At 37.5% G+C, this 23,934-nt stretch overlaps 1 protein-coding gene across 1 annotated transcript in view; it reads right to left on the minus strand.

The window, feature by feature from the left end:
* Positions 1–5,637: 5,637 nt before the first annotated feature.
* LOC140243290 (sorting nexin-13-like) overlaps positions 5,638–23,934 on the minus strand; it is a 64,991-nt gene continuing 46,694 nt past the window's right edge. Inside the window, exons 8-22 of the mRNA XM_072322959.1 lie at positions 22,677–22,849; positions 21,180–21,327; positions 20,315–20,427; positions 17,882–17,975; positions 17,086–17,291; positions 16,354–16,458; positions 15,777–15,944; positions 14,988–15,108; positions 14,355–14,602; positions 12,347–12,457; positions 11,477–11,620; positions 9,856–9,909; positions 8,856–9,070; positions 7,405–7,517; positions 5,638–6,105 (exon numbers count right to left, since the gene is read on the minus strand). Coding sequence (XP_072179060.1) covers positions 5,843–6,105; positions 7,405–7,517; positions 8,856–9,070; positions 9,856–9,909; positions 11,477–11,620; positions 12,347–12,457; positions 14,355–14,602; positions 14,988–15,108; positions 15,777–15,944; positions 16,354–16,458; positions 17,086–17,291; positions 17,882–17,975; positions 20,315–20,427; positions 21,180–21,327; positions 22,677–22,849 — 2,276 coding nt within the window. The 3' untranslated portion in view covers positions 5,638–5,842. The remainder of the gene's footprint in view (positions 6,106–7,404; positions 7,518–8,855; positions 9,071–9,855; positions 9,910–11,476; positions 11,621–12,346; positions 12,458–14,354; positions 14,603–14,987; positions 15,109–15,776; positions 15,945–16,353; positions 16,459–17,085; positions 17,292–17,881; positions 17,976–20,314; positions 20,428–21,179; positions 21,328–22,676; positions 22,850–23,934) is intronic.

A 23,934-nucleotide genomic window follows, 5' to 3' on the forward strand; every position in this document is an offset into this window, starting at 1 on the left:
CACACTCTTCACTTTTAACTCTAATAACTTTTGAAAGGATAGTGCTACTGCTTTGAAAGTTGGCATTAATTATGGACAGAATGTGTTAATGAGGCATGCTTAATTTGACTTTAATCTGATAATCCCTTTATTGTTGTTACTCTGGTGGTTTACTTCCTGTTTTTTGTCCCATTCATCGCACAGCCAGCACGGTTTGGTAAAGATTAAGCGCTTGAATAGACACTGTACTTCAGAGCCTCTTTTCTCAGTTCACACTTTTCCTGAGTTTGTGCTTTCTTACCAATATTTAGATAGGTTAGGAGAGTCCATTTGATTTGAATTATACATCATTTTAAAGTTTAAAGTCTGCTCTTTCAGAATATGGTCTTAACTAAAAATTTATGTCTGGCGACGTTTTGTTTGTTTTGAGGTGCATGGTCACATATTATTACAAAAATTTGTCTTGGCTCTGAGAGGTCCAGATATGTTTTGCTGAGAGAGAGATGGTTTCGATCATAATGCATATGTTTGCTTGCATCACTACCAGGGAGAATCTTCAGATTCTCTCTCCTCAATAAAACAGAAACGATTATAGAACAGAAAATATTTGACATGTGTGTTTTGACAAATCTTTCTGCTTCAAATGAGATTAAGTTCACAGAGGCTTGAATGACACAGCTTCTGTTTAAACATATCCACTTTAATATCTTCCCCCTTTCCATTTATTAATGGTTTGGATAGAAGAACGTGTGAGGACAGGTGGAAAACACTTTGCATTGCAGTTGACTTTTTAAGAAATCTAGGCATGAACTGAACAAAGCTGCACAGCATACCTTCTACTTGTGAGAGACAAATGGTCTCTCACAAGTAGAAGGTATTTACCATTTCACTACCTCCAATGGCAGTAAGATGCATAAAACACTCACACACACTGCATGGGCAGTTAGTTTATACAGAAAAGACAGTCACATATACATTTAATAACTTCAAATGAAATCATGCTGAGAGACATCTTCCCATCTCGTTTTACCTAAAACCACGTTTGGTCTTCTGCAAGCACAGGCTACTTCAAAGATGATTCAACATTTCAGAATCTTCATGTTAGAACAATGGTATCATATCCACAGCTGGACCCCCCCCCCCCCCCCCCCCATTACAATTGATTTACACGATGCATTATCCAGCCATGGCAAAATGTCATAATGCATCTAATAGTCTTGTCAAAGACATAATATAGTCTTGGGGAATATATAGCCAAATCAAGAACACATTACCAGTTGCAGAAAGAGACAGGTAGATATGCCCAGTAACAGAAAAACAGAAAAAGTAGACACTTTGAATTCTTTCACCAAAATAATATGACAAAGCATCCTAGGCATTGTCGCTTATTGCACAAAGGTGAATAATCAAAGCACAAGTAAAATCAGGTGAAAGTACAATTATTACTCAATGCTGATTATGTTAAGGTAGTCCTAAATGTCTGACAGTGTGGAAGGCCCATGTGATGCTGAACCAAACCTGCCTTGTGTACGATACTACACTGACAAAGGAGTGTGCTGCCCTACATTTTAATGATGTAGACCATTGGTACAACTGACATATACTCCGCAAGAATGCCTATTCCAATCTGTCTCTCTTCCTTTTTTGTATGTAAATACAAACAAATTATTCTGTAAACTGACTAATTCTGATCATGACTAATAAAGATGCATATCTGTTTGTTTCTAGAACTACAAACATAAAGAAATAAGAGTAAAATGTGGATGGAATCAATTCATTTCATTCGTAAGCTGTGTTAGAATGCAACTTCTTTCACCTGTAGGTGATCCGTAATCATAAACACAAACAAATTCAATACACAACTCAATGACAGATACTTCTGTAGACATTTGAAACAGAGGTGAAACAATGCATGTCATGCAGTAGGACTCCTAAACATTGCTCACTATTTGCAGGGTGTTCTGACACAGCACTACATAAATCACAGACCAGAGCAAAGAAACAAGCAGCCAGTAATGGAATTAAAGTTACATAACAGGGTTAACTTTTAGTCCCACCATAATATACACTCAATGAGTGTTTCATTTTATTACCATACATACATACTTGTGTGATAGTCCTTCACTTCAATCACCAGCATTTGTGCGTTTGATTGGAGTCTTGAAAGCAAAGCAAAAATAACCAGCAGGGTTAGAAAGGTTAAAGAAATGAAATGAAAATAATATAATCATACAGAATGATGGACACAAGAAAGGACTGAATATTTTACTTGGCCTTATTCACAATTTAGAACATGTCACTTGGAACTGGTAACTTCACATGACATTTCGTACAATCGACTTCTAACAAACTTGATGTAATCTCACTTGTACTGACACTATTGCTATCAATCATAAATTGATAGCATCTTATTTTGTGCTGTTATGTAGGCTGAAGCCCGGATTTTAGAGTCACAATTAGGTATTCTACATAGTGTCAGTTGAGCAACATACAATTAGATGGAGGTTCATAGCCACTTTGTGTCTTGTCTCAGTACCCTTTACAGTAAATGCTACATACATGCTTCACAAATTCCTCAAGAACATCATACACATTAAGATGCATTATAAGCTTGTTCAGACCTCTTTAAATCAAATCTCACTTCAAACTGACTGAAACAGCTCTCTTATGTCAGGGAGTTCACTTTGGGGGCTGACTTCAATGCAAGTCTTTGACATTTCTCAAGTATCCTCAGACCTGTATAAATACCTCTTCTTAACCAGACCTATTTGCTTTGTAAAATGAAACAACAAAGTGTTCATCAATCAATAGTGGAAACCGACAGATAGTGGAATGTCGAATCATCTTATCACTACAAAGAAATGAAATAGAAAAAAAAAAAAAAAAACACTTTTACATATAACTGGTCAGGAGTAAATCTATCTGGCATGATGGAAATATTGTTATTCAGACAGTCAAGACCGGCATACTTTTGATCAAGCATCAAATTTGCTTAACCCGTTGAGGACGGGCTGATTTTGCTACAACATGCATTTCCCATAGACACTTGCCCGATAATACTCGGGACTAGTCCTCAATGGGTTAATGAATCTCTCACATTGCAGCCAGGAGAGAGCTGGAGAAGGCAGATTAAAGAGTCCATATCCCTGGAAACTCTCTGTAGATTTCTTTTGCTCATTTTCAGTGCACAAGAAGAAAACACCCAAATTTGAAAGCGCAGTGAAGGCAGGGGGCATTCTATTGTCTTAATGACAGCTACATTACATAGTATTGCAATTTCTCTCACTCACTTGTTCTTGCTGCAAAAAGTGTTAGAAATAAATGACACATTTTTTTTTTCCCCTCATAGATTGCTGTAATGCATGGTTCTGATTTTACACACTATTCACCCTTTGTCATTTTTACATCAATAGATCCTCATAAAACAGTTCACAGTGAAAGACCATCATAAAACTTTGAAACAAAAACAAAAATAAACTCTTTTCCTAACCAAACACACACATTTTATAAATAAAGCAGAATAACCAAAAACAAACAAACTAAGAGACAAACATAGCACTTCTATGGCAGCAAAGTAAGATCCCATACACTCTTTCTATTCCCTAGTAAATAGTTGTACATCTCTAAACCAGATTTGCATTGGCAAGTGCTGTCAGGTCTTTCGTGTCTGGTCAAATGGCATCTCCCTAATGAAATGATTTCACACTCTCTCTCAAAGTATATTTGTGACTGCCCAGCTCAAAACCCACAAAGAGTCTGTGATTAGAATCCTCTGTAATGGATCAAAAAATAACATTTGGATTGACTATTTTTTTTCTTTTATACTTGGGAGAGTAATTTTTTTCTCTACTTACTGTCAACATTTGGTGGCTTAAAACAAAATCAAAGCTGAGATGGTAACAATTTTTCTGGAACATATCTTTTCCGGAGAGGCACTGCTTTCACTGTGAAATAGAATATACTTCCTACACAGCACAGCATGCCTGAGTGACTCTTATCTTTAAACCTTCCTTTCTCCCTTTTCTATGAAACTGCACCTCCCAAGTCTGATGTTTCAATTTCTTCGTAAATGTGTTAGGATGGTCCAATTTCGAGAAGTTATTACTTTGATGCTTAAAGCTCACTCTTATAAATGAAGTAGATAAGTGGAAATTCATTTTGGTCAATATTTTGAGGGTTTTGATGGTCCAATTTTAAGAAGTTAATGCTTAAAGCTCACTCTTATAAATAAGAAAAGCAGAAATTTATTTTGGTCAATATTTTTAAGGTTTTGAGCGGGGAGGACACATTTGATACCTGAAATATATTTGAATGTTTAGATGACCTTCAAATTCATAGAAAATATCGCTAAATTAATTTCACATTCACACAAATTTTACAGTAGACTTATCAAACTAATGGGTTATTATGTCAGTAAGAAATATATGTTACCAACTGTGTTTTCATGTATTATTGTGTTAAGTTAAGGAGTAATGTGTTATTCAACTGTAGTAACGTAGTTCTGAGAGTGCCAATTTTTCATCAGAGATATATTGACTCCGAAGCAAAACTAGATTTTCCCTTACATACAAGGACACCAGAAAATATCTGTGACATATTATATACTTAATCTTTTGTCTGTATGAACACAGAAAAACAACAACATAAGAAAGAAAGACATTCACCGAGATAAAGGTGATCAACTGCTACATTGTCCACATGATGTCTGCACAAGCTAGGCTGGTTTACATGTTACTATGATGCAATGTGCATCCTATCAGTTTATTCAGCAGTGAGCTCACAGCAATTACACTCAGGCCTGGGTACCTAATAGTGGCAGTATATCTTGGGACTGCAGATTTGCCAGCTACATTCTTCAACCTTCCACTCATATTGCACAAGCTATCATGCTCAACGGCAACAATCACAAAATCAAAGATAAATATGAGATCACATTCATGACAAAGAAGATGTTGATGCAACTTGCATATCATGGGACTGTTGATATTGCAAACCATATTCAGATTTGATGAATGCTGAAGGGACATATGTCACTCTACAGAAAACAAAGCTGCTTCTAGTTGAGAAAGAACACATCACAGAGCATTAAAGACATCATATTCAGAGTGAAGAAAATCTAATATCAATCAAACACAATTACATTGCACCTGAAAAAGTTTGCAGTGAGAAGTTCCCGTAAAAGTAAAAAGAAGAAAAATGATGCATGTGAACACACTTTGTGTCGACTTTAATACCAGGCCAGTGATGCTTGAGCAGATTTAAGTGACTATGTAATTATCAGCATATCTAGCACACTGTGACCTAGAGACTTTATTTCTACCACGTAGCAGTGACATATTTGAAAAGTGAATGCAGTATTGATTTGTACGTCCCTATGACGTGTGTAACACATCTCTTCTCATGGAATTTAAAGCCGATGCTTAAGGCATATATTGGTGGTCCTGTCAAAAATACCTCTTGACACAAATGTCCAACAAGAAACAATAGAAAGTGCTTCTGAATATTGTGTAGGTATAAATGCAGACATGATAGTGTTGAGACTAAATGACAGGAAATGGATTGAGGAAGTTTCATGTGAAAAACACAAGACACAGTAACACATATCTATGAATATTCATAAACCAGAGACTTACAGGTGTTGCCATAGAGATTGGACCCTCCCCTCTCCCACACATGTTCCATCTGACATGTTGACTGCATCCAGCGTACAGTCAAGTCAGATCCATTGTGATACACAGAGAAACAAAGACTCAGGGTTGGCAAGTGCTGGTGCCGATTACAGATAGAATGATCTTTGGCGAAGAGGATGAATCTACAGTCCGGTGAGAGAAATCTCTTGGTCTGGCACCCTTCTGGCCCTGTGTCACCTGGCGTCACGGCGACGGCGCATCTCTCGCTCCCGCTCCTGCTCCTGCTGCTTCTCCTTGCGTGCCCGTATCCGTGGCGACTGCGAGTGCAGTTTCTGGAAGATTTCGTTGAACTTATTTTCCGGGAACAGAGTCTGAAGGAGGTTCTCCAGGAGGACGTAGAAGAGGCGCTTGTTGAGCATCTGGTTCTGGAGCATGTCAAATATCCGCAGCATGCCACGCCTTGTCGTCTCGGAACCAATGAAATTTTTCAGATCATCTAATAAAAAGAAATGATGGGTTCTCAAGTGAGCCTAGATTATCAGCTTATTAATATTACTCCTGCTGCAAACACATGGGGACTTTGTCACATCCAAACAGTCCTTGGTCCAAGTAGTACACTTAAATTTTTAAAGTGTTGACTTGTCAAGTTTATGGAGCTTTCTAAATCAAGTCAAACCATGTTACTTGCTTTTCCCTGTAAGAGGGTGTGAGGACAATACCTTATGGTACCTTGTTGATTGCCATTTCTTTAGATTTATGGTATCAGATACTTTCTACACCAATTTTTCTAGAACAAATAAAAACAAACAAACAATAATATTCTATAGCAGACCACATTAATGAAGCACATACTAGTACGCCTATTTCAGCTTAATACGGACATCAAAATGAACATTTAATAGTGTATACCCCTTCCATCACTTCATTGTATCATGTGCTCTGCTCTTACATTGCTAATCTAAGTCGACTGCAATCTCCTTCTCCATTCTACAGATTTGATTATGAAGGAGATCTAAGTGCCACTGACATGCCTATTTGATTCCCAAAATCAACCTGACACTGACAACTGTGCATTCTGGCACTGGCCTTACATCTCACTGGGGATTGTAAGGGTTAAAATATAAAACTAATCAATAGAGTATCTGAATATAAGAACGACCCAAGTCCATGGAAGACCATTTCGAGAAAACTTAAAAAAACCTTCATATCTTTTTTATTTGTCCAATAATATTTTATTTAACTGTGATGGGAAGGGAACATTGCATATACAAATTAGAACATATATTATTATGACAATTAACATTTACATTAATTGTGGAGAGGCCATTTTGTGTGATGGACTTGGGTCGTTCTTTGAATCATATGGACTTGGGTCGTTCTTTGATTCATATACATGATATTCTGCTATAGAGATTAGAGAAGGATGAGAGACAGCGCTATAATATGAATGTAAGAATGACCCAAGTCCTTCATTCTTACATTCATATAAGATCTAACTCATTCATTTCAGGCACTTCCGGTGGTAATTTGGATTTATCATTTATACACAAGATGAGTCCACGCATAAGCTATAATTTCCCATGTCAAACTGAATTTGGCCAAAAATTGGACTTGGGTCGTTCTTATATTCAGGTCTTCAAAGGCTGGCAGCTGCAATATTTCAAGCTACTGAAATGTTCAAACTCGAAAGCTACAATACTATACCTCTGCAGTAGAGGACATAAGATGATCTATGTAGTGGTTCTATGAATCAAAGGTTAATCACTAGTCATTATGACTTGATCTGAGGTCTCACCTGGCACACTGCCGAAGAGTTCAGCCTTGGCTGCCACTCTAGTCCTAAGTTTAGTTGACTCTTCCCTGGGGGTAGGGTCCTCAGCCAAAACACCTCCAGGCCAGAAAGATTCTCTGTCAAGGGGAGCGAAAGATATCACTATGAAGACAAACATATCAACAATCAATGTGACAGACTCGTCCAATGCACATGAAACACAAATACCTGTACTGTGGATGCCTCCATACCTTTCATGCTTATGTGACTAAACATTTCAAACACTGTGGCCCGAATTCACAAAGGTGGTACAAATGAAACCATGGTTTAAACCATGGACAAAAACCATGGAGCGCCAAGTGTCGCCCTTAATATTTCTTTACGAAGTTGGTCATTTCGTCGACAAAATGACCGTTTCGTTGACGAAATTATGATTTCGTGGACGAAATGTCCATTTGTTACAAAATGTTGTCATTTGGTTGCAAAATAATCATTTCATCGATGAAAAGACTGATTTCGTAACAAAATATTCCATGCGACACTTGGCGCTCCATGGATTTTGTCCATGGTTTAAACCATGGTTTCATTTGTACCACCTTCGTGAATTTGGGCCTGTATGTTCATATGATTGAAGAGGTTGCATTCTTTAACAAGCACTTAACCTGATCAATAAACATTGCTGCCTTTGATTTCTTGCTTCAGTGATGAATATTAAAGGGAAACAGGGTGAATGATTTATATCTACAAGATCTGCACTCAATTTTCCCAAATCTTTTCTATCACTAAAAAACAAGCAGTAGCTTTCATTGGCTTCTCACAAACTTGAAGTATATTTGCACAGAATCAAGTAACTCATGGTGGCAAGTATTCATGTAACTAGTTGTAAACCAATGTTGCGACCCCGTAGGAAATACAAGGGAATAAAAAGTGTTAAAGTTTTTGGTAAAATCTAAGTGGGTAAATATTAATGTAAGCAGTATTTGAAAATGAGTTCAAAATATTCTACCTGTTGGGGACCTCTAAGGAGAGTTTACAAAACTAAATTTTGGCACGGTTTTAGTGCGTAATCAGAGCAATAGGGGAAATCTGTCTGTAGACAAATCATCTGTCTTGAAATAAGTCACTCATTTACGTGTTTTTATGTTTCTATTTCTCAGCTCTGTTGCACTCATTTCTGTGCTCTTGAACAATCTGAATTTTCCTGCCTATAACTGTGTTAGCTGTAACCTTTTACCTAGATAGTCAGACCCAAACCAGGCAACAGACCCTGATGCTCTATGTCATTTCCACAATATGTCATTCCACAAAATGAGATTGCAATGATCATATTTGATAATTTTCGTTTCTGGGATCTTTATCTGTTCACGAAACACTAAACACATTTCCATAGATTACAAGGTTTTATACAGAGACTCATAACTTCATGACTTTTCTTGACAGAGAGGGGTATCAAGACTCTAGAATGACATCCTTACTTGAATCTCTTCACTAGTTCAGCGACTTGTCCCGGAGCCGTCAAAGCCTCAACGCCCTCAATGATGCGAGAGTTGATTTTAGTGCCGAATGCTGCCTTTATGATCTGGCGTAGCAGTGCGATCACCTGTCGCCGCAACCACTGGTCTCGGTTCTTGAGGTCAAATACTTCATCCACCAGTAGCAACATGACTCGAAGTGGGATGTTGTCATCATCCTACCACAGAAAACAACGGGGAGGACAGCGGTAATAACAGAAAGAGAATGGCAAAATTAGATTATAGGTGAAACTGCAAAAAGGAGACACCAAATACGAAGATAAAAGAATACATAACAGTTTGTCAATGTAGAGATAAATATGAGCAAATTCTCAGTACTTGGTAGTTGCAAACCTTCTATTGCTTGCAATGTAATGCTCATGATTTATCAGTTTTATTCATTTAGTACCAGTCCTTGATATAACTCTATTTTCAAAATGTGTACTGCATAAATGCCTTGTTCCTTAAGATGCTATGTAAACATTTGAATCCATATCAACCCATTCACAATTGATTCTAAGCTTACAAACCTGTCCATACTTGCAAGATATGCAAACATGCGCCAGTAATGAGGGCTGTATCAGCAAATCTACGGTGAATTAAACATCTTCGATTCAGTACACTATCCTGGAATATGTAACATTTGTTTGTTTTGTTTTTGTTTTTGTTTTTGCTTTTGTTTTTTTTTTTCCATTCCAAATGAGATGTAATGCATTATTCATGATGGTCATAATAGACACTTGAAGAAAAGGCTTTGTATGATGTCCAGGTAAACACTAATAAGAAACTACTAATGTTGGAAGCCAGGCCCAAATGATAACAAATATGATATTGTAAAACAATGTTTTACTGTCTAATATATACAGCCAAGTTCACTTTGCGCAATATGAACAACAATTATCATCGTAGAACCATCTTGCTACAGGTTTGGCTTTGAAAAGATTAGAAATCGGTTTGTACTCACTGATGATCCAATAACTGAAGAGACTCTGCCTATATCTTGAAGTTGTTTGTGTGGCTGGAGGGATACAGGAAAGGGTCAATCCAACTCAATGTAGTAATGCTAAGGCATTTCAATAATGAATGTTTTAATGTGACCACACAACAACATGATTTTGAATAAGCAAATAAATATTGACAACCAACATCAGCATTTTGCTTTGCACATGTCTAACACATGTCTACCATTCAGATCTTCCTTCATGAATGGATGACAATTTCAACATGCACATTTTCAACCATTCACTATCAGTAGATGGTATTTAAAGGGATGGTACAGTATTGGTGGAGATGAGAATTGGGCTTTTAACTTTTTATGAGATACCAAGAAAATACTTATGAAATAGTACAGAGCGTACCATTTTCAAGGACAAGTTCACCTTTATAGACATGTGGGTTGAGTGAATGCAGCAATATTAGTAGAACACATCAGTGAGAGTTTGAGGAAAATCGGACAATCCGTTCAAAAATCATGAATTTTTGAAGTTTCTGCTCAGTCACGGCTGGATGAGAAGACTACTTTAGCTTGTGATGTCACATGTGTACAACGATATAAAGAAACAATAAAGAAAATTCAACATATTTTCACTTTTCTCGCATAACAAAAGAATACTCGACTTCTCTCTTTCAGAAGGCAGGGGGAATAATATTACCCTTACCATACATCAGTAACAAGACAAAGAATTGTGCACTTTATTCTAAAAGTAAAGTTTTGTGAAATTCTCTTTTTATTTTCCTTATATCGTTGTACGCATGTGACATCATACACTGTAGTAGTCTTCTCATCCAGCAGTGACTGCGCAGATACTCTAAAAAATTCATAACTTTTTAATGGATTGTCCGATTTTCCCCAAACTTTCACTGATGTATTCTACTAATATTGTCGCATTCACTCAACCCACATGTCTATGAAGGTGGACTTGTCCTTTAAGAGGAATTCAAAGTTCATTTGATGAAAATCGGGTTTGGAATGACTGAAACATCCAAAAACAAAGTAAAACAAAGCGATCATAATAAAATGTGGGTCCCACACTTTATTAGAATCACTCTGTTTTGGATATCTCATCCATTTCAAAACCAATTTTCATCAAATAAATGTTGAATTCCTCATGGAATTACAGGCTCTTTAATTTTTCATAAGTGGTTTCTCATTATCTCGCTAAAAAATGTTAGAAACCTGAAATTAGGTCTCAACCAAAACTATACGATCCCTTTAAAGTCCATGTTGCCTGCCATCTGCTGGGCTTTGATTAGATATTGATAATTTGTTCTGCTGGTCCAGATGACTTTAAAGTAAACCAACCAGAAAATGATGAACAAGAGTGAGACAAGAAGGAGGCTCATCAATCAAAAAGCAGAAATATAAAAACATAACTCACAAATCACAGCTGCACTGTTTGCTACATCTGCTCGATTAGTAGACTTCTGTTGTAAAGGAAATGCCTACATATCACAACTCTATACATTCTGCCACATTATGGGATAACAGCTAATATGCTGCACTGGTATTGAAGAAGCTGATTAAAATTAAGTTATCATCAATATAAGACAGTCAGTAAGTCTAAAATGACTACATTCTTTCTTACCTTGTTCATGAAGACTTTATTAATACTGTCAGTCATCTTGTCTGATACCATGTTCACACCATCAAACAGATTGCCTGGGACGGATTTAACTGTGTGTGCCACATTGCGTACGCCCGTCTTCAGTGGGTTCACTATGTGATCCATCTGTCAAGTTGTCAGGGAAACGTGATGTGATTAGCACAGTAAATTTCCATGAAACTAGAGGTAATGTAATGGAAAGTACTTACTTGATATAAATTCATGGGTAGACCTAGCTAATGTCACTCAATGAGAGCAACTTTCTAATTTCAATGACACTTAAAACCTTGAAGTTAGTGGAGACCAAAAGGTGTGTTAGCATCACACATACTACAAGATTGCACCCTGCATGTGGTAACAAATGGGGCAGTGGGCTTTCAGGATTTTATGTTTTGTGAACTGGATGTGAGGGTAGCTCATTACATGTAAATCGTTGAGTAACAAACAATATAAGGTCTCAGTTGAAACAGGGTGTTTTTATTCATTACATTCCTTAGAAATGCATGGTAATGAATACAATACAAGACTAGGAAAGACTTCAGCTACACCCTAAATATGAGTATTGTTAGCAGTATAAACCTTTTGATGCAAATTGGTTTTATTGCATTGCTTTGACATGGAAACCAATTCAGTACTCCTGCCATGTACCACAAAAGTTATTATTTTCGCACACAGATATCTTTGCCTATAGGGTCAAAAACATTTCTGTGAAATGTTGTTTTGGCACTGAAGCTATAGGAAGTGCACTAAAGCATATTCCTTTGTGATATATTTAAATGTTGTGACATGCATGGCCCAACAGTAATTCACCTCGTGAAAATAAAAGCTTTTATAGTACGTAGTTGGACTCACCCTCCTAGCCAGTTGACCTTTGCCCCTTGTGTAGACTCCTGGCTCCAGGAAATGACAGACAATGGACTGCAGGCCAGGATTGTTGCTAATCACATCCTGGTTTAGGAGGGTCTGGTGATAAAGAATAGATGACCCATTGAGGTTATGACTTTGATGGCGGCATTTAGAGCAACAAATAAATTAGTCTTTAGCTAGATGATGAGTTGACGTTCATATCACATTGATATCATCAATGCCATTAAACATTTCAAATGAAAAAAGTCAATGTTGTAAAAGAAAACTTTGGACCTATGATACTGCAAAAAGACAGCACTAATATAGTTTCTACATATCCAAAACAGCCTGCCACCCCCCAAAAGAAATAAGGTGAGGGTAATTGACAAATGGCAGATTAATTTATTTCTTATTTTTTACGACAGCAAGCTAAATAACAACTACAGCTGTATGCATGTATTATTAACTAGAAATGTCGCTATGGCGACTGATGCCTCCGCCATAATGCATGATTCTCCCAATAGGCGTATAGTACAATGTCTTCACAATGTGTGATCGATCCATGACAGTTTCACATAACTGCCAAATATTGAAATGACATGTTTGTCAGAAATGTCTTGAACTGGGTTTGCTATAATTTTCTAAGAGTGCAGGTACACATATTTGGGGAATTTTGGGGAAGTTTATGCATTGAGTAATTTCCAAGGTATGAAGAAAGAGTGTGATGATGGTACAAAATATATTTGTGTGTGTGTGTGTTTTTTTGTGTGTTTTTTTGTTTTTTGTTTTTTTTTTTGGGGGGGGGTCATTGAAACCTGGCCTTTGACCCTTAACCTTTGACCTTCTGGCTGGAAATTTCCCGGAGAATCTCCATTAGGTAATGCATGTATTAAGTTTTGAAACTAATAATACAAGCATTGCATATACTAGTATATGAGGGAAATAGTAAAATTTTGAGGAGTTGACCTTGACCTTTGACCCCTGACTATTGACCCATGACCCCTAAATTCCCTAGATAATCCCTGCCAGACAGTACATGCATATGTACCAAATTCCATGAAGATACATTGAACCATTTGCAAGAAAAGTGATATTGCAACATTTTCACCTAACCTTTGACCTTTTGACCTTTGACCTTATGACATGAAACTCTCTCTGGAGAATCTTTACGCAGTAGTACATGTCCACACCAAGTTTCAAGAAAATACCTTTGGGCATTGCATAGATATGGGGGAAATTGCAACATTTGTAGCATTTGACCTTGACCTTTTGACCTTTGACCTCTTGCCAATGTCACTAAAATCTACTCAACTAATTGTCCCATCATACATCATCCTTGGACCAAGTTTGGTGAAAGCTGCTTCATCCAGTTTTGAGTTATTACGTAAACAGAGAACTTTTAGGATTTGACCTTGATCTTTGACCTTTGACCTCTGTTCGATTTCACTGAAAAACTAATCAAGTAATTGTCCCATCATACATCATCCTCCAACAAAGTTTGGTGAAATTTGCTTCATCCAGTCTTGAGTTATCGCGTAAACGGATACAATTTCATGATTTGACCTTGACCTTTGACCTTTGACCTTTAGCCAATTTCACCCAAAATCTAATCAAATAATTGCCCCATCATACTTCATACTTGGACCAAGTTTGGTAAAATTCCAGTAAATATTATTCAAGTTATCGCGTAAACGAAAGCGGACGGACGTACGGACGTACGGGCGTACGGACGTACAGACGTACGGACGTACGGACGTACGGACGTACGTACGGACGTACGTACGGACGGACGGACAACCCGAAAACATAATGCCTCCGGCACCACTTCGTGGCGGAGGCATAATTATTATTTCTTTCAAAATGCCAAATGGTTTTACACAAATGCCATTCTTGTAATCTGACCAATACAGTCTTGCAGACAAGCAAGAAAGTTTCAATGCCATGCTGTGTATAAGTTCTGATTATGCCACAAGGCATCTCAAAACAGTTAAAGTAATAAAGTTTTGTTCCTCACCTGCAAGTACTGAGTGAGTGCCTTTGCTCTTTTTTCCAGGAAAGAAGAGCTGGTGTTCTTGAAAGCCCGCTTGGCAGGCAGCATTAGCGTCTTCAGTGACTCGTACTTCTCTGTCAGACACATGTGAAGATCGTGAAAGTCACTGTATCGTCTGAAGACATCCCAGATTTCAGTCACCCCTTGGGGGTCTGTCCGCGTGACGTGGATAGCGTACACAGCGTACGACTTGCTCTTTTCTTTGACAATGGCTGGCAAATGGAAAAGCATGGAGATAATGCAATCAATAAACTGTCAGAAATGACAAAGCTTTTGAGATGAAGATGCTTATGCTTACAAGACAAAGGATACTTGACATAAGAACTTGATGTCTTGTTGAAATGAGGTCTCTTTTCTTCCTTCATATTCATTCCTATGTCTTCTGCTCAAAGTCTGTTAAAACTTGTCACTTGTTCGGCAAAGTGCATTGCTGGAACTTTATTGCCAAGTACCCAGTCTCTTGGCATGCAAAGCAATATTCCAGTTCAAGACTTGTGATATAAATAGAATTAAATGTGTGCTATTTTAGACAAGTTTGTGGACGGAAGAATTCATCAAACAAGATGAAGAAGATAACTGTCTGTGAGGTTGACTTACTGGCATGAGTGATACAAGCCACAATGTGAGGTTTGCTGGTGTCTACATCACCCAGAGGCTCTGGTTCACTCAGGCCTTCCACTGAGCCTCGGCTACCCAGAGAGGACAGGTCCTCTGATGACTGAGTGAGGAGAAGGAGGGAGAAATTATCACTCACAGAAATTTTTGATAACACAACCAAAATACATTCCTCGTTTTAATTGTTTTCTGAAACATGTAATGGTCCGGCATCTCAAAATAAAGATTACGATATGGACCACATTTAATGCCAATAGGTTCACAATATTTTCTACTCATATGCAGCACAGTTTCAACATTGCACATCCCCTAAAGATATGGTTCCTCCACACTATGCATTATAAATATTACCTTTTTACCGTGAAGAAACACACTTGGTTGTTTATCTTATTGTACTATAAACATGAAATATTTTGCACTTTGATTATCTTCAAGAAATTTCTCCCTTTTGAACAAGTGCAACAATAAGAGCATTCAGATATTTTGTGAGATATTAATATATACACAAAAATACTTTCATTTGCATTACCACAGACAAGTTAAGTTTACTGATATTAGCCCAGTACAAAATATTTGCTCTGCAATAATTTCCACTTTGATGGTATCTGTCAATATCACTCTCTTTGATTAGAGTGTTATGACAGAATTGTCATGATTACTGCATTTTGAGATGTAGATGAAGTCAGGAAGGATCCACTTTTGTGGTCTTTGTGGGAAAAAGTATATGTCATAACTTTCTTCTGGCTGACATGTGAAGATTAAGCCACTCACTGCCACAGTGCTGTTATCCGGAGAGGAATCCAGCTGGACCGAGGCATCATCTCCCAGCCTTGCAGATTCATCATCTTTCAGGAGGTCCAGCTCAGCCAGACACTTGACATAGCTCGGACTCTGCTTGAAGGCTGGTAGGAACCTATCCTCCTCCAGCAGACTGAAGACCTGGAGAATCATCCGTTACCATGGCAACAGATTGATAAGAATTACAGAATAAATTCTCTACTAATTCATCTGCAAATGCAGTCCTTACAATAAACTGATTCATGACAGAGAGACAACGGGTGTAAGCTTTGGTATCAAAATGTGTAGACACTTCTTATATGGCTGATGGAATAATGAAATAGAATCAAAACAGCGTTTTAATTATTTGGAACAGATGAGGATTATAAGATCCCATGGCATATGAGGTGGTAATGATTCACTTATGATACAAGTAGCTGAAGAAACAACATAATCGTAGTATAGAGGTCAGTATAAGATCAGGTTATATGTACTGCTCAATGCAGAGCATAAAAAAAGCCTCATTCTCCCAATGAAAGAAGCATTTTGTCGTTACATTGATCTTACTTACCCTTTTCTGTGCTTCATCAAAGACTGTCTCTAAAGAGTCGTCAGTCTTGATTTTTTGACTCGTTCTCTTGACAATTTGACTGTCAACCTTGACTCTGTTGGTCGCCTGCAACAACAAAAACAACAACACACATTTTTGATGCAACGCACATTGGTACCTAATATTCTATCACTATTAACACCGTTCTTGAGGAAGTAAAGAGGGTAGAATTATTCTTCCCCCTGCACTCAGAATCACAAATAGCATATAAAAGTAAGAGGTACATTGGCATTGGCATATTGACATAAATTAACATATATCTACCTGTGTGTGCTATGAGGGATTGAGGTACACGGAAATACACAGGTACCAACTTGGGAAAAACATGAGGCAATTCAGGGTGGCTATTAAATGTTCATGCCTCCGGTGGGATGCTTGGTTAGAGATGGATTATTGACTGTTTTTCAGGAAATAACCACACCAAAACTCAACATCTGTACCTCTCTTACTTGTAATTCAAAAGTATATGGGACATCTCCCTAGCCTTGAAGTCATACAACTGGAACAATGTTCATTATTCTTTCTCATGTGCAGAACTACAACACACACCTTCAAATGTAGGTCTGATTACCTGCAATCTGACTTTTGCAAACATATACTGTATCCCAAGCAAAAAAATCCTTCACATCTGTTTAGATCTATTATTGACGTCAGAGTACAATAAAAATACAATTGTGAAAATTTAACACTCACATCTTCGGCCAAATATTCTGTGAAGATATTGAGGGCTGCTGATCTGAGCATCTCTATGGCGGCTGCCTCTTTCTGTGGAGCGCCCTCGTTAGGCTGAACCTTGGCCAGGTGAATAGCTGACAGCTGCTGCTCTGCCATAGCTCGATAACCCTCCACAGTGTGCCAGAAGAACACGTAAGACTGACAATCCTGCTTACGCATGAAGTCTGCATAAACCAACAGTCATGTAAGACTTACATTAAGAGATGAGGACGTATGCACTTATCAATGAATGAATACCGACTTGAAAACAAAGGATATCTACAGAAATTGAAACCATTTATTTGCCATTCTTATTACTTGCACTGACCAAATTTCACACTTAGTAAGCCAGATCAGCAACTACTGATGTAGCAAATTTCTTTCCATTTACAAAGAAATATTGTGATCCTGTAATTTCTCACACAGAAATACTAAGTATCTATAAATATCACCACTTGAAAGGTTAATTCACAATGGCACAGGATTAATGTCTAACAAGAGAAATACATTACAGATTATGATATTAATTTTCATTAAAAGACAATCAAAGAAGAAAAAAAACCTACACAGAAATTCATGAATTTGTTTCTTTGTTGCAGTGAAATTTGAAAGCACTACTGGCCCTTTCTGTCATCTATACCATAAATTGTACACACATAATGAGAGGAACTGGGAAAGGGAGCAGTCACTTTTTCACACCTGAAATGAAATGCATTCTTGCCTTTTGGGCAGAAGGGTGGAAAATGCCTTTGGAGCACTGAATATTTGAACTCACCAATGAAGTAGGATAGGGCAATGCTGTTGACTAGGACAATATTCAGTGGCAGTGAGTAGAGAGTCTTAGGATCCAAGCACTGGGTCTCTCCTTCCTACACAGAGACAGACAGACAGACGCACAGATGGACAGGAGGACAGACATAGAGAAAGAGAGAGAACAGGTGGCAGGGACCATGAAGGGTGGCTTTAATAAGAGCATGATGTTACCTGATGCGTGAACTTACTTCAAACTGGATGAGGTTTAATAGTCTACTTCTCAGATCTTTCATACAAACACAAGTAAGTTGACCACAGGCCAGGATTGAAGAGAATGTTGATGATCTTATTACGCAACTACAAATTGCTTTCTTTACACAATCTGGCAATATCCTCAGGGAGCTTTGAATCACAGGTGTCCACTGTTCAGCAGTTCTCAAAAATATAAACACAGAATTCTTCCAGTCACAGGGTTCTAATGCTACTCTGCAAGGGAAATGAAATAAGAGGGTGTCATATGAATTGGTGTTGGACTCTCAACAACATATGGTACTCAATTTGTGTCCAATGATAAGAAGCGCTGACTGCTTTGTCTCTCTATAGAAGGGATGCCATGACATCATAATATGATGGTTTCAGCTGGTCTCCACATGGCTTGAACCACAAACCTCTTATGTTAAAGCCAATGTGTTAGCATGCTGCCTATAGCAATTCATAATAGATCTGAATACAACTTTGGCTGAGCCTTTACAATGCGTAGAATGATGGTACGGAAACTAGTCTACGAAGAAGTGGTTATTATGCCATGAATGCCACACCAAATTTCAATGTGTGAATAATTGTTAGTTTTCCCTTGATAAGATCTAGGATAGCATCTCTTATGATAGATGTAATCAAGGAAGCAATGAAATACATGTATGCTGCTGTTTGCCAGCTGTGTTAGTGGATAGTCTTTAAAGAGAGTATACTAGACATCGATTCTCACACAATACCTAGTACCTAGTACAGAATCATAGCATAGATAATTCATCTGACATATCAAATGGCTATCAGCACTAAGCATAACTTGAGAATGATACAATGCCGGAGACAGGAACCAAACACAGTACAGCAAAAAGAGATCAAGTAACATTTTGGCTTACAAATACCACAATACCACATGTTTTACACTCTCTTTGTCTCTATTCCATGTAAAGCATGTATCCGTTCTTCTATTTTCTGAATATCTTGAATTTTGACTTCCATTTTCTTTTTTTTCTCATGATGAGAACTCAAGTTATTACTGTAATGATGAACACATGTACGTATATTCCGGCATAGCACCATAAAACCAGATTTAGAGTTGAACACCATGTCATCCCCATTAAAAAGTTAAAAACAAAAAGTGCAAAAAAAGTAGCAAGTAAAAGTATGCATATTTTCTGATTTTTGTTGTTGTTGTTGATAGATATGCATTAAATGTGGCATGAAAGAATTTTGCAAAAGTTTGAAGATTGGAGATAAAAGAGAAAACAAAATATGCACCTAAGATATGATATCTGTAATATGTATACAAAAGATACAAAAGGGATGTAAGTATCATCAACATTGGCATCAAATGGGGAAAAATTCTTTACCAGTGGTTTCTGTTCTCATAAGGAAACTTCAAGAGAAATTTTTACACTATGTAAATTATTCTCAAGAAAATAGTGACATCAAAGCGTACTATGCACAAATTATGACAAGTGATGCAACTGGGCTTCTAAGGAGAGCTAAAAATAATTTCTTGTTTTTCGTTTTTTGTTTTTTTTTTGCAAATAAAATGGATTTGATCATGATACAATGTGACTTGGGACTGCACTTCTACTGCGATTCTCTCAGTCTGATGCGCTCATTTCTCTTACTGCTCTGTTTAACAATTATCAAGTGGAATCCCCAAAGTTGCACACAGGTCTAGTCACGGAGGCCAAAGTGTGGTAGGTGTATAGTAAACATACAGAGTCATAAAAATTGAACAATACGTGGGAATTATGACTATATGTTGTAGCGTTCCAAAGTTCAGATTTACACTGAGACTACAATGCAGCTCATTAATTAGCTCACACAGGGATCACCTCAAATGCTTTCTATCATCCACCACAACTAAGATATCTTATAATTTGCCTTAGCACTGACCAATATGGCTAGCCCTCCAATAACTCACCCCAACAATGCCATGTCCTGCTTTTTAATACTTGTAACGATCAGTGACAGTTTTGTATTGAATAAAATTTATTGGACCGGCTTCCATAAAGTATGGGTTATAAACACAGGGGCCTGTTTCATAAAAGTTGTCATCGATGTGACAAGCTACTGAAATCCTTGCATCTGATTGGCTGAGAGCAAATTTGTCATAAAAATGTGGCAGTTGTCACTGATGACAAGTTTTATGAAACAGGCCCCTGGTGTGGGAGACTAGCTCCCAGCTGTAACTTACCACCTCCTCAGCAGCATCCAAGTCCTCTCCAGAGAGAATCCTGTTGATAGTGTCAGAACACAGCTGTCTCAAGTATTGCAGACTCTTCAGCTGGGTCTTAGCATCTACTCCTTCTGTATCACAGCAAAAGGATAAGACAGAAACCTTTACTTCTATTCATTTAAAAATATATACATTATTGCTGCATTTGGTATTCACAATGGGAATGTATGTAAAATGTAAATATTTGACAGAGACATTCTCAAGAAGCATGCACAGACAGGATAGAAAAGCTGGCTTTTCCTTCTCTTATGGCTACATTTGCTAAGTCTGAGGAGATGTATGATGAATGGGACATGGTATTTAACATGTAATAGCAACATATGACAAAGTCAAAAGTTTGGCTTTTTTTTTCTTTTGGTGAGGCCAATATATGTTGATGAGATTTAGCATACACTCTGTCCTGAATACAAACAAGACACAATATATATGGCTTTAAGACCTAAAATTGACAAGAATAGAGTTCATTTGTTTTGCGATAAAACTCTTCAATTGTAGAATTCTGTTCTCCCTTTTTGAACAGGCTTTGAACCCCAGATAGTAGACCCTCATTTCCTCACCTCACTCATGAAATTTCCTTGTCACTGCCAAGCTGTGGTAGCAGATGCCAGCAAAGTTCCCTCCCCCTTTTATTCTTACAGATTTAGACAAACCCATTGTGGTGAACCAATTGAACACACCCATCAAAAGGTCTTGCCTTGAGTCCCAAGGGTGACTAGAGGATTAGGTAACCTAATCCTAATTCATTGAGAGCTTGAATAGACCTGAGACACCTGTGCTGATCAGTTACTGAAGCATAGAAAAGGTTTACAATGTGTAATCTCACCATCTTTGATCACTTTGTTGGTGTCCCTTGACCTCTGTTTGTACATCTCATGTTCAACGATGTCAATCATGGCTTCCAGCTCATCAATGTTGGTTGCAGTTTTGATGGTCAAGAGAAAGGCTTCAGTCGTGAAAGTACTGTCCTTGCACTGTATGGACCAAACATACATGATTGTATAGTGTCAATTGCATTCATTGAAATACTTTGCACTTGAAACAAAAGTGAAACTTGTAACAATCACAAGTCTTTTCAGGCAATCTATCTATTATTAATTTCTATCCTTCTAATTACATGACACAACCACCTTAGGTACTTAACGTTCATAGTTAATGGTACATACGTATTGCACAAAAAATGATTTTTTAAATGTAGTGACCTTAGAGCGTGACCTTTGATAATAACTTACATCAGCCCATGTCATTCGTAGCTAAAGTTATGGTTGGTAATAACATTGTTTTATCTTTTCCCAACAGTACTGTGACCTTTGACATTGACCTTTCACCACTGTCATTTCATATGAAACACTAGCTACTTTTTTTTTCTACTATTCTTACCAAGCTATTTCATTTCTTGACATTCATATATGAAGCTACAGCTGGAATGTCATAAAAATCTGATTACTGAACTCTGACCTTTGAACTTTGGGATTCTGCCCTAAATCTACATAGGACACTAACACCTCATGTAGCATACCTTTGCCATGCACACACACACACACACACACACACACACACACACACACAAACCCTAAACATGTACAAACCAAACCATGAAACATATTTGCCACAACAATCTGAGATGCGAAACATCAAAAGTATAATGCTTCGGGCACCCTTCAGGGAAGTGGCATAAAATTGTTTTATGCACCTAGTGAGCAGACTTTGGCCCTCAAATGTAGGTCTCTTTTATTTGTGCTTCAACAAGATTAACTTTCATTTTTGCCAGGAAGTTAAAACAAGTCTTTGAAAGTCTTCCTGTGATGTTTTATATAAGCATACAATACATTCCTCACTTGATATAGTGCAGTCCCACTATTTCATCACAAAGTCCTTGGGACTGGCGGTTTTCTTTGGTCATATCAAAATTTCACCATATCAAAACAATTAAGTATGTAAAGAAATATGGATGATAATTTTGGGACCTGAATGTCTACTTTGCTGTAATGAGAATTGGGTTATAACTTTGTTTGTTATAATGGGGGTGCACTGTATCAGATGATTGTATACACATAATAGTGGGTCTAATTTTTTTCACGAATCAGGACTTCCTGACAATTTTTAATAGCTAGTGGTTAAATTTGAGATCAAGGAGTACAGTAATGAAAGCAGAAATGCATCCGTGCATGTTGCATTCACGTTTACATCAGAGTTAATATTTTCGCATGTATTTTTGAATTAGCAAAAAGCACCCGATTTGCAAAAACATGAAAATAAAAAGCTTGTGAAATATATGGTGTATACAGTATACACCTCAGTCGATAAAGTTTGTCCAACTTACAAGCCATATAATGGTTTGATTGACGTAGTCTGGGTCTGTCACATGTTCTATCATCGTCTTGATCACATCGTTAGCCACAGCTTCCCGCAGCACGAAGGAGAGTGGTTTGCTCTGGAACTCATCCTCAGGAATCAGCAAGAAGAGCAAGATCTCTGAAATGGCTTGAAGGTATTCTTGAAGACAACAACAAATGCACAACAAACTTTAGCTGTCATTTACCTATCTATTCATTTTTGGATACAAACTTTCATGAAGACAAACACATAAGTGTGTGTGTTCTACAAAACTCACCAAAATATGGCATACACTTGTAATAACTTTGGATATACATCGTACTCTTGCTTGTAATCATTCATAATTAATCGTAAGACTCAGGAATATTTCTAGCTTGTATCATATTTCCATCTTAATCTTGGTTGTATTAACTAGTGGCACATACAGCCTCCTACATTACTGTAAGACTGTAACGTATGAGCAATTTTAGAAAACAGTCTGTTTTCAAAACCATGTAAATCTTTCACAAAAACGTTAATATGCTAGACATGCAATGAGCAAAGTTGTAGAGAAAATTCCAAGCTTTACTGTGAGTTAAATTTTATAACAAAGCTAAGTTTATTTTTCTTGCACATGGCCTATAGTTATGCAAATATTGAAAAAGGTTAAGAGGCATGCATTTTGCAGACACAATGACAACCACTACAGAAAATTAAAACCCCATATTGTACACTCCTGTTCAACCCCCACACAACGCAAGCTATATGTGCGAGGAATGGACTCGCAAGTGAAGCTTTCATTGTATGGTGGCATTTGGTGATTTACAGTGTATTCATCGGTTTGGGCAGGGTTGTGCGTTAGAGGAAAATATGCGAACTTGGCAAGCCACAAACTGAGTCGGGTGTGCAAACGTGGTGCATAAAGAGTGAATGAAGATACACTATTCGAAAATAATAGTTTCCTTGTGCTTGATCTGCAAATCTCTCTGAAGGAACCATCACAACATTTGTAGGGTACAAATACATGCACACACACACACACACACACACACACACACACACACACACACACACACACACACACACACAGAAACATACAAAAGTGAAACTGAAATTATTCCTAAAAGTAGATCTTCCTTTCTGGACACAAACCTTAATACCCTCCCGAAGGCCATCATCCAGAAATAGCTCCAAGAAAACAATTATTATATAAATGCAATGCTCAACACTGGCGCTGGTCCGGCGGTCGGACCACTAAAAATCAT

The sequence above is a fragment of the Diadema setosum genome, chromosome 20 (assembly GCF_964275005.1).
Source record: "Diadema setosum chromosome 20, eeDiaSeto1, whole genome shotgun sequence".
Classification (NCBI taxonomy): Eukaryota; Metazoa; Echinodermata; class Echinoidea; order Diadematoida; family Diadematidae; genus Diadema; species Diadema setosum.